General features: G+C 51.2%; 1 protein-coding gene across 1 annotated transcript in view; it reads right to left on the bottom strand.

Annotated features, from left to right (window-relative positions):
- Positions 1-12,092, bottom strand: part of RHOBTB2 (Rho related BTB domain containing 2) — an 86,797-nt gene that overhangs the window by 18,331 nt on the left and 56,374 nt on the right. Inside the window, exons 5-8 of the mRNA XM_078593253.1 lie at positions 6,140-6,325; positions 3,465-3,651; positions 2,600-2,955; positions 485-716 (exon numbers count right to left, since the gene is read on the bottom strand). Of these exons, the coding sequence (XP_078449379.1) occupies positions 485-716; positions 2,600-2,955; positions 3,465-3,651; positions 6,140-6,325 (961 nt within the window). The remainder of the gene's footprint in view (positions 1-484; positions 717-2,599; positions 2,956-3,464; positions 3,652-6,139; positions 6,326-12,092) is intronic.

Here is a 12,092-nt window from a genome sequence, read left to right as displayed (position 1 = left end):
AATATCGATCAACGGAGTGATTTTGTGTACCCATTTATGCTGCTATGTGGACAGAGGAAGGGGGATTGTAGAACCTGGCCCATTGGTTCAACTGCCACACCGGGAAATGGAACTGGAACCCTCAGGATTGCCGTTACACCACAGCAGCGTCTGCCACGTAAACGTAAAATAAAACATGAATTCCAACCATTCTCAATCCCACGAAAGAATGAAGACCTCCCCACCACAAATTGGCAATGGAAGGTTTTGACCATACCGCAACTCGTACTGGGCGGTGTGGGAGAACAGAACCGGTTACAATATCACTCGCCACCGTCAGACGTGGCTGGGATTTGAACTTGGGTCGCCAGGCTCGTGGCGCGACGCGTGACCCACACAGTGTACCGCCGCTCCGCCCCCCGGCTAACGGACTGACGGGGCGAACGTTGAACCCGTTTAGGCGAGCGTCGAGGGGCGGAAACGATGCGGCTGGCGGGGGCCTTGCCTCGAGAGCCTCGGCGATGGCGGCGATCTGCATGAGCTGCTCCCTGCGCAGGCCCTCCTCGAGGCGTCCCGCGTACAGGTAGCGCAGCACAGCGCGCAGGGGGCCCACGCGCACCCCGCGGTCGGCCGTCACCACCGTGGCGAGCCGCCGGCGGCCCGTGCGCGCGTCCTCGGCCCACTCGAGGTGCACGCTGACGAAGCCGCGGCCCCAGCCCACGAGTGAGCGGGATGCCACCACCTGGGCGTGGAGATCGCTCGGTTAGCGCTCGTCGCGCACACAAAGTGCTTGCCACAATGGACCGCGATCAATACCTTGTTAATCTCATCAAGCAGCGTAAACCGTCACGCTAACTCCGGTCATCCTCGCAGCAGCGGCGGCATTTGGCTGGCCGTCGCGCGCTTTCAGATGCGCTTCTGCGGCCGTCTGGAACGTTTTTCCGATATTAGGAAGCCACTGGAGCTACGCACTTTTAAATCTAGATTGATAACTAATTACTTTAAACTGCTTTTTGTGTTTAGTTTGCTGTCCTTACTCGAACCTCCAATTAGCACGGTTAGTTATGTACGGTACGAAAGAAGTTCAACATACACGCTAAAGTGCTGTGCACAATTGTGGTGGTAACATTATTGAGCCACATGTCAACGTCGAGGTTTACTGGACACAACGGGAGGGCTTCGGAAGAGAGCCCGCGTCGTTTTGCTGCTCCCCCGTTGAAGGAGTGCAAGTTTAGGGTCACGTTGTTGTGAAAGGTAACATGAGAGCACGGAACAGGTGAGCCGCCGTGAGAAGGCTACCGTCGCCCATCGCTGATTAGCCACGGTGGTGGCGGTGGTGGCGGTGGTGGTGGTGTTGGCCCATTTGGGGGCCCCTCATGGGATGGCAGAAGAGATGTAGACGAGCGATGGAAATGTAGTGAAATGGCATGAATGTTGTGAAGTAATAAGATGCGAGAAGAGAGACACAGATGAGACAGAGAGGAGGTGACATGAGAGAGGTGTAGGCAAGGGACAAAGGCGTAGTGAGATGTTGAGATAAGAGAGCTACAGACAAGATAGAGATGAGAAGCATTCATAAGCTTGTTTATGTGAATTAGCGCTCTGTGTTTGTTTGGATATGAATTAGAGCTATTATTTGGTGCACTCGAATTTCGTACGTGAGTCGAAGGCCCATTTGAGCTGATTGTGTTCCGAAGCATTTAGTTTAGTTTGCTTAATATTACCGCCACCACTGCGAGCTGCCTTAGTCTCGGCGATCATGGCCCCTGGTCTTTCAGTCAAAACCTTAGTCAAACGATTCCAGTAATGAAATGTTGGTGCGAGGTGGCGCGAAATTTTTCTCTACCAATATTACGAGGTCAGCCAGCCAGTGAACTCGGTATGTAAATGTTTAGACATATTCTGTACAGCCAATTACCATGTTTGATTATTCTTGCTCAGTACAATGCAGTCTCTTAAGAACATAACTCAAATTACCTAAAGGCTCAGACTAATAGTTAATTCCGTCTCTGCACAAACAGCAGTGTTTATCGCACAGCAGCCATAGCCGTCGTCACGCTTAACGATTCTCATCTCCCCGTAGCCACCGTTAGATCAAATAAAAATAAATGAAAAACATTTGGTCACTGATTATTTCCGTGGCTATCCTTCTTCGCGAAACGAGCGCCGCACCTGGCCCAGGCCCTGCTGCGCCGCCGAGCCCAGCTTGATGCTGCCGTCGCTGCGGGACGCTCGAAGCCGCCGGCGGTTTTCGTCGGCCGCGTTGCCGTGACCTCCTCCTCCGCCGACGCCGCCGCCGACGCCTCCGCCACCTCCACCGCAGCAGCCAGCTTCATCCCGAGGCTCCTTGCTCCACACCTTGAGGCTGAGGGCCCTGGTGAGGAGCCCTCGCCCGTGGCTTCTGGCCTGTAGCCTCTCCGCCGGCGTCTGCGGCGTCTTTTCGGTAGCCTCCGCCGGACGCGGCCGCTCCGTATGCTCCTCCTCCTCCGGGGAGGGGGGGATGTCCGCCTCGTTGCGACTCGGTCGCTCGGCTCCGCTCGGGTCGACATCTCCATCGGCGCTGCTCGAAACGGCCCTGTCGCTCGCCGAAAGACTTCGGTCCATCTCCGGCCGCTCGCTCTCTTGGCCGTCCGCACCAAAAGCGGCTGCGGCGCCGGAGGCGTCCGTTTCGCCGGCAGCCTGATTGTTGTTATTGTGGTAGTCGCCCTCGCACTCAGAGGAGGCCTCGAGCAGGTCCATGGTGAAGAGGTCGTGGAATTTGGAGCAGGCGATGGCCAGGTAGACGCGGTGAGCGTGCAGCCGCTCGCCCTCCTGCAGCAGGAAGCTCACGTCGGAGCAGATGGGGGGGTCACCCAGCAGCGTGGCCCAGGGGTCCGGGTCTCCGAGAGGGCTGCAAGGTGGTGGCGGCGGTACGCGGATTGGAGGCGGTGGGGGCCGGGGCGGAAGGCACGGCTCCTGCATGCGCGGACGCTGCACCTATGGGGCGGACGCGAGGGGGTTGAACAATTTGGCAGTTTACTTTGCCGAATTTTGGCGCATCTTTAAGAATCGAATAATGCTGCCACATTCACGGTAAGGGGGAAACCCAGACGTTATGCGCCACTTTGCAGAATAATTTCAAATTGGCGGGGTAATGCAATACAGTTTTTTTTGTTTCGCGCTGCCATTGAACGTCCAATATTGCACTCGTGTGGAATTATGTAACAAGGTAGCTCAAAGATAATATTTATGTGCATCTGGGTCAGTGCAGTTTTGTAAAGGGGGCAGATATTACTCCATGTACATTTTCTGGGGAATGTAATGGTGAGGGGTTGGGGTAGGCCTGGTCGTAGCAGGGAGGCGAGAGTAGCTCGGGAGAAGAGAAACTGCCCACGCATTTGCATGGGATAAACGGCCAAGGTGGAGGATGAATTCACGGCCTGGGTGGAGGGTGAATACATGGCCAGGGTGCACAGGTGGTGCTGCCCCAGCGCCCCGGGCCTGACCTTGCGCAGGTGAGCCTTCCAGAACTGCAGGTTGCGGCGGGCGAGCAGGGAGGCGCGGATGGCGTTGTCGAAGACGTCCTTCACTCCAAACTGCGCGACGACGCTCGTCTCGTAGTACGGCACACCGAGCTCGCGCGCTACCTCTCGACCCCTCTCCGGGGCCAGGATGTCGCCCGGCTTGATCAGCCTGCGGTGTCACGGTCACACCCGCCCAAGCGTCACCCGGTCAAAAGGCAGTCCTTGTACGGCGTTGTTGAGAAATTAGTAATGGCGTTTTTTGACATTTTAGTTTTGCCTACCAAAATCTGTGGCTGTGTTGTAGAAGCGAGCATGCACGCAATGCAATTTGCAACACGATCTGGATTTATACCGTACGCAGCGTCTCAAGATGCTGCACGTGCACAGACATGCACAAACGCGTGTACACGTGTACACGTGAATACGTGTGCTCATGTTACTCCCATTGGGCAGAATTTAATGTAAAAGCAAACACTGCCAGCAAGCACCTTTCCCGGATATCGCTGTCAGCGTCCACTGTAAGTCTTCTTTAATCGCACAATCAGCAATGATGTATGAATGTTTACCTGATACGTGAAGGGACGGTGTAACAATCGCTACGCATGCCCGGCTACTAATGTCTTTCCAATGCTGATCGTTGACACAACCACACCAGATACTTGGCATAGACAGAAATAACACGGGGTAGGGTCCAGTAAAGGTTCAGATGTCACCTGCGGCTAATAGCCAGGAATTGAAACCGGGTCACCAGGATTGTAGTAAAGTGGGAAAAGCACTGCACTACTACTCCTGCTCCCGATGAAGTATTTCGCACTAGCACACAAACACACCCAATGCAGTGACACGCAACAACAGATACCAATACCAATACCCGCCATTCGCCACTAAGTGACAGTGACGTCACCACGGCGCTTGTGCCAGGCCACATGCACTTTGAGGCCACTTGAAGTGTCGAAGGCTTGCAGACAGGAGGTCTCTGGACAGACCCAGGTGCCATGGGTTGGCTGACTGAGATGACTGGTAGATGCACCAGCTGTACCCCCTATTGTGCCAATTTGCTGTATTTTAGCCACCCCACGCTCCTTTCATTGTTGTGAGCTTCGCTCCTCTGTCATCCGTTGTTGCTGGAGGGCGACTGCCTCCAACTGCCCAGTAGCTTCCTTCACGAGCCTCCTCCATAGAGGCCGATCTTGACACCGCTGGCACCAGTAGTCGGCAAGTCCACTCAGCTCCACATCCTCCCTACCAGACCAGTCTATCTCTTCTCCAGCACATGTGGTGCCCGTTTAGCCCCCTCTATGCTGCTTGGGCAACCTGTGGCTGGATATGCGGGCTATATGATCCAGCCAATGCAGCCTTGCCTGAATGTTTCTAACCGGCGCATATGTTCCATTAGAGGGGTCCACGTTTCACAAGCATAGAGAAGGGAGGGCATGACTGTGGCTGAGAAGACCCGAAGCTTCGTGCGGAGCAACAGACCAGATAGCTTCCACACATCATTACGCAGCCAATGAAAAGATGCCCCCCGAATGATTCGGAGTGAGACCTCTGCTGTCAAACCGGAGCTGGTCATAAGCACACTGCCCAGGTATGGGAAACCCTCCACTCTTTGCACGACTGAGAAGGTGGAGTGTTTGGTAACACAAAATACTCAGGCACAGATACCAGACACCCCACAACAGGCAGGATATGTAAAAGCCAAATTGAAGGACCGCTGCATAAAATGTTGGCCTGTCATCTCCAGTATTACTATCATAAGGCAGTGCTAATGCTGAATGAACACATCGAACAGGTTGTTGCAACTTACAGGCAGGATCAGCGAAGCGTTCTTTTATAACGAGTGTCTGTAATTGGTAACCAAGGGGCAAGCAAAGTTTAATTTTGCTGCACGAATACAGCTTCGGTGGAGGGCAGTGGAGCAAAATCCGAAGTTGTATTATACTTCGATGCTCCCATATCTATGCTCCTTGCCTTCACCAACCATTACTGACCAGCATGGTCAAGTATGGTGATATAACTCCCACGACCCGCATGGTGTGGGGCGGCCCTTATCCAACAGTGGATTGACAAAAAGGACTGTACCTCTACATGTCACTGGAGCTTACGTATCTGATTCTCAGGCTTCTTGGAAGTAAACAAACCCACATTGATGTCATCTCTTCCGACATTACTGATGCTCAGTGTTACAGAATAAATATAAAGCAATAGCACCGTTAGTGGAAGGTAGCAGAGGACGACTGCAAAAAACACGGAGAGGAGAAAGAGGCACGCAAATGGAAAGGAATGACATGGAATCATCAGCCACAAATTGCAGATGATGACGATCATCAACAGTGGAGGGCTGCAGCGGCCAACCATAAAGGGGCTGGACTGGAAGAGAGTGTTAGAGGCAAGGCGTGACATTGGGGCCACGTTGAAAATGAGTACGACTCCTGCGTGATAACAATTAAAGTACAATGCAGCTTGGCCTAACCTGGCCTGGCCAGGCCTGGCCTCACCTGGCTTTACCCGCCGAGCAGTCTGCGTGCACGATTTACAGCCTCCAGGTCAGGCCCTCGTCCAGCAGTGGATTGCCAAGGGGCTGTGCAAGTGCAAGTACAATGCGGCTTGGCCTGGCGTGGCCTGGTCCTGGCTTGGCCTCTCCTGTCCTGGCTTACCGGCCGAGCGGCCTGCGCGCGCGGTTCACGGCCTCCAGGTCGGCGTAGCGGAGGTCGAGCTGGCATCCGACGAGCAGCACGGGCGTGCGGGGGCAGAAGTGCTTGATCTCGGGGAACCACTTGGTCCGCACGTGGCGCAGCGAGTTGGGGCTGGCGATGGAGAAGCACACCACCACCACGTCCGACCTGCCACAGCGCACGAGGAAAGCAGATGCAGGGGGCCAGAGGTCACAGAGGTGAAGCCGGTCCAAGGCCTCTCGTGGAGGTGAAGTCAAGCCAAGCGAACTTATTTTTGGTTCACATTGTGGCACAAATCTTCCACTCGGAGCGCCATCATCACATCATGAATCATAACAATAAACAATTCTATACAGTTTAAGAAAATAATTAAAAGCAAGTTGTGACTGAGTTGGTTGAACACATTGTACGTGTACTTTCTTTCATCATGATTGCTGACTGCAGACCCAAAGGCTCTGTACACCAAGTGACCAGCAACATATGGCACTATTGAAGATGCAATAGATTTAAACAAATGAACACGTTTCTTAAATTGAGTCAGATTATAAGAGCTTGGGAAAACAGACGGTGGTAGGAAATTCCAAAGTGGAGCAGTGCGAGCAAAGAAGCAGATAGAGAAGTGTTGTGTCCTGCAGTGTGGTGAGCAGTGGGTGAGTGGGTGGGTGAGTTGTGACCTGCAGTGTGGTGAGCAGTGAGTGGGTGGGTGGGTGAGTTGTGACCTGCAGTGTGGTGAGCAGTGAGTGGGTGAGTGAGTTGTGACGTGCAGTGTGGTGAGCAGTGAGTGAGTGGGTGAGTGAGTTGTGACCTGCAGTGTGGTGAGCAGTGAGTGAGTGGGTGAGTGAGTTGTGACCTGCAGTGTGGTGAGCAGTGAGTGGGTGGGAGAGTGAGTTGTTACCTGCAGTGTGGTGAGCAGTGAGTGGGTGGGTGAGTGAGTTGTGATCTGCAGTGTGGTAAGCAGTGAGTGGGTGGGAGAGTGAGTTGTTACCTGCAGTGTGGTGAGCAGTGAGTGGGTGGGTGAGTGAGGTGTGATCTGCAGTGTGGTGAGCAGTGAGTGGGTGGGAGAGTGAGTTGTTACCTGCAGTGTGGTGAGCAGTGAGTGGGTGAGTGAGTGAGTTGTGACCTGCAGTGTGGTGAGCAGTGAGTGGGTGAGTGAGTTGTGACCTGCAGTGTAGTGAGCAGTGAGTGGGTGAGTGAGTGAGTTGTGACCTGCAGTGTGGTGAGCAGTGAGTGGGTGGGAGAGTGAGTTGTTACCTGCAGTGTGGTGAGCAGTGAGTGGGTGAGTGAGTGAGTTGTAATCTGCAGTGTGGTGAGCAGTGAGTGGGTGGGTGAGTGAGTTGTAATCTGCAGTGTGGTGAGCAGTGAGTGGGTGGGTGAGTGAGTTGTAATCTGCAGTGTGGTGAGCAGTGAGTGGGTGGGTGAGTGAGTTGTGATCTGCAGTGTGGTGAGCAGTGAGTGGGTGGGGGAGTGAGTTGTGATCTGCAGTGTGGTGAGCAGTGAGTGAGTGGGTGAGTGAGTTGTTACCTGCAGTGTGGTGAGCAGTGAGTGGGTGGGAGAGTGAGTTGTTACCTGCAGTGTGGTGAGCAGTGAGTGGGTGAGTGAGTGAGTTGTGACCTGCAGTGTGGTGAGCAGTGAGTGGGTGAGTGAGTTGTGACCTGCAGTGTGGTGAGCAGTGAGTGGGTGAGTGAGTGAGTTGTTACCTGCAGTGTGGTGAGCAGTGAGTGGGTGAGTGAGTGAGTTGTGACCTGCAGTGTGGTGAGCAGTGAGTGGGTGAGTGAGTTGTGACCTGCAGTGTGGTGAGCAGTGAGTGGGTGAGTGAGTGAGTTGTTACCTGCAGTGTGGTGAGCAGTGAGTGGGTGGGTGAGTGAGTTGTAATCTGCAGTGTGGTGAGCAGTGAGTGGATGGGTGAGTGAGTTGTGATCTGCAGTGTGGTGAGCAGTGAGTGGGTGGGGGAGTGAGTTGTGATCTGCAGTGTGGTGAGCAGTGAGTGAGTGGGTGAGTGAGTTGTTACCTGCAGTGTGGTGAGCAGTGAGTGAGTGGGTGAGTGAATTGTGACCTGCAGTGTGGTGAGCAGTGAGTGGGTGAGTCAGTGAGTTGTGACCTGCAGTGTGGTGAGCACTGAGTGGGTGAGTCAGTGAGTTGTGACCTGCAGTGTGGTGAGCAGTGAGTGGGTGGGTGAATGAGTTGTGACGTGTAGTGTGGTGAGCACTGAGTGGGTGAGTGAGTTGTGACCTGCAGTGTGGTGAGCAGTGAGTGGGTGAGTGAGTTGTGACCTGCAGTGTGGTGAGCACTGAGTGGGTGAGTGAGTTGTGACCTGCAGTGTGGTGAGCAGTGAGTGGGTGGGTGAGTGAGTTGTGACCTGCAGTGTGGTGAGCAGTGGGTGGGTGAGTGAGTTGTTGTGACCAACAATTCACTTGTCAAGGCTCAGGGCCGCGATTTGATTTGAGCATGGATACCCTTTCTTGTCTCTACAGCCTCGTTTCTATTGTTTCTTGTTTGTTCCATTGTATAGTTGCGTTTACTCTGTTAACCTCATTGTGACAACAGGTAATGCTCATGCAATTTGCAAACATGGTAAAAAAAATGCAACTCTTTTGAGCATAATTCGATGCGTGTATCACAATCAATATTTATGTTGAATCAAATTAAGTGAGATATACGTTTTTACCTGTACCTGTACTCCCTATTCATTTATTTCTGAAAACCTGCATTTATAATATTTTTTAAAGCAGTTGTACGAGATATACTCGCAATCACTGTACAAGCTCAAACCGCTTAGCTTCTGGGATCTGATAAGATTGGGCGCATTCTATGTGCTCCTGATAAACACTGTACCGTTACTTTACAACAAAGCCTCGGCATGTAGTGAATTAAACTGCATGCATTGCAAGCCGAAGCTTAACATTACCGAGGAATTTGTGCCGTATTTGATTCGATGATTTCGGTTCGCGAGTGGACAATATAGATAATGGCTCCCACAACCGGGAGTGCAACATTGCCCACTACTGTTGCCGTGCCACATACAAACCGCTGGCTAATGTGGACATTTTATAGCCACCAAATTATCTAAAGGCATGTTGTTTCTCAATGTGGAGGGGAAACCCCCCACCGAGAAAAATCCACGCGACCACGGAGAAAACATGCAAACTCCACATATACAGGCGTCAGGGTCGGGATCGAACCCACGGCCTCCTGTATACCAGGCGAGGGAGTTAACGTCTCACCACAACAGCGCCCCTAACATTTATCCATGCCTAGCGTGTAAATAGGCGAGCGCTTATTACCACTTGGACTTTCTGTGCATTCTATTTACAGTTCTCACAGCAACAAAGTCAAAGAAAACCTTCAGAATCCAACTGAATATCTGTCACAAACTCATATTTAAAAAAAATTCATTTTAAAGTGGGTAACTTACAAAGGACTTCTTTTTTGATGACTTTCAAAATTATATTTTGTATTGATTAAATGTTTCTAAAGGCTATTGGATTTCTAGTAAAGACATTTCAAAGGTTACATTTTGAAGGTCTGTTCAATCAGTGTACTTCAAACTGTCATTGAAAAAGACAAAGTGGGCCTCTTTAACATATTAAGTTTCTTATCGGTCTAAACTTTCAATGGCATCGCAGGAGCAGCTCAATATGTGGATTGTTTTCCAACGTTGCAAGAATAGACAAAGCTGGGCTCTCTCTGTGCTTCCTTGACGTAAACAAAGATATATATATACTTCTTTGGTTCTTTTCGGTTAAGTCACGTCTAAAAATAAAATAATAAATTAAAATAATATGTTATGTTATTTTAATTTATTATTTTATTTTTAGACGTGACTTAACCGAAAAGAACCAAAGAATAATTCCTGCAGTCACGAAAGCTCCTAAATTAATATATATACCCCAGAACAGTCCTCTCAAGCAACGGTCATTGGGTAACAAAATTCCTCGAAAAACTCTGAAATCACTTTCAAAGCACATTCAGTTCCTCTCTGTTTCCACCAGCGTAAGCAGACGAAGAGGCAAATGTGCAGTCCTGCAATCGTTGGCTCAACGCCACTGCTGGTGGAAGGGCCCTCTAGAGCTCGACGAGCATTAAACCATCATCATGCAAACCCCGGTCATCCTCGCAGCAGCAGCGGCGTTTGGCTAACCATCGAACGAAGACGGTGACGGCATCGCGCGGTTATCAGATACACTTCTGAAGGCCATGGAAAACGATTCCTCCCTTCCGATATTAGGAAGCCACCGGAGCTATGCACCTTCAAATCTCGACTGAAAACGAATTTCTTTAGAACTGCTTTTTACGTTTAGTTTGTTGTGCTTCCCACCACTCCTCCGATTCGCACCGTTGGCTACGTACGGTGCGAAAGAAGTTCAACATAAATACATAAAGCTCACTTTAGAAGTTTAGTTTTGATGTATTTTTCCACGCTGGCTAAATTCTTCCACGTCTGCGCTGTAACCATTAACACCGCTGGGTGGACAAATGCGGATAGATTTTTAGGAACATCATGGGACCTCCCTTGCCAGTTTCAAAATATAAGTATCGTTTTTAACCTTTCTGGCAATAAAACAGTTGTGTTAAGATGTTAAAACACCAAACAGAAACCTTTTTTCAAGGAATCACGTCTCCGTTAACCACACGTACTTGTGGTGAACATGCAACTAAAAAAGTGCTCTGGTAGTATATGTTGCATTGTCTTTGAAATGGATTGGTCCACACCAGAGACAGCTTTCTTTAGAGCCTAGTCTCAAACGGTGTTAGATCAGAGGACGCCAAAAGGCGAGCAGCACAAAGACAATGCCACTTTTCGATTTAAAGCTTTCGTGACTGCAGGGATTCATCTTCTTGGTTCTTTCGGTAAAGTCACGTAGAAGGGAAGTAATAAAATAATAAAAATAAAACACAATAAAATAATTCTCACGACGTTTCGGCCACAACGCAAGAAGCCGTCCTCAGGTGAAAACCAGGTCCGTCGAGGCGACAGAGACTGGTTTTCACCTGAGGACGGCTGCTTGCGTTGTGGCCGAAACGTCGTGAAAATTATTTTATTGTGTTTTATTTTTATTATTTTATTACTTCCCTTCTACGTGACTTTACCGAAAGAACCAAGAAGACAATGCCACTCTCAGAACATTGAGAGCTCGGGGTGAGCAGCTACATGATGGGACCTCACGTGCGTGCCCTGATGATGCATCGGACCCATCCGCCTTTGGCGTCCACTGGTCTAACTCTGTTTGAGACTAGGCTCTAAAGAAAGCTGTCTCTGGTGTGGACCAATCAGTTTCAAAGACAATGCACATACTACCAGACCATGTTTTTTTTGTTGCATGTTCACCACACGTATATTTTGTTAATGTAGACATGATTCCTTACAAAAGGTTTCTTTTTGGTGTTTTAACATCTTAACACCTGTCAGAAAGGGTAACACATTTCTGCGGAGGGAGCTGGTAGGAACGTTGGGTTCCTCGGTCAATGGCCAGGGTCAACGGCGACGTGGTGTGTTCCGCAAATATGCCCGACTGTGAGGGCGGGCACAAGCCGGCGTGAGTAGGTTAAACGTTGAATTTTATAAGGGCACCACGGGGTGACCAGCCCCTCCCCACCCAGCCCCACCCCTCCCACCCCCACCCAGCCCCACCCTCCTCACCCAGCCCCTCCCCACCCTCCCCACCCAGCGCCTCCCCACCCAGCCCCTCCCCACCCTCCCCACCCAGCCCCTCCCCACCCTCCCCTCCCCACCCTACCCAACCCCTCCTTCCTCACCCAGCCCCTCCCCTCTCCACCCAGCCCCACCTCTCCCATTTTTGGATGGACGACGGACGGACGGACACAATCATCCCCTGTGGGCTGGTGTAACCAGGAGGTTCCTACCAGTAAAACCTATTCTTAGATTTTTATTAAACTTACCCCACTGGTTCAGCCACCGCGCGTGGAGATGAAATCG

This window comes from Lampetra planeri, chromosome 4 (assembly GCF_965212315.1).
Source record: "Lampetra planeri chromosome 4, kcLamPlan1.2.h2, whole genome shotgun sequence".
NCBI classification, from domain to species: domain Eukaryota; kingdom Metazoa; phylum Chordata; class Hyperoartia; order Petromyzontiformes; family Petromyzontidae; genus Lampetra; species Lampetra planeri.
This window is presented reverse-complemented; position numbering and strand designations above follow the sequence as displayed.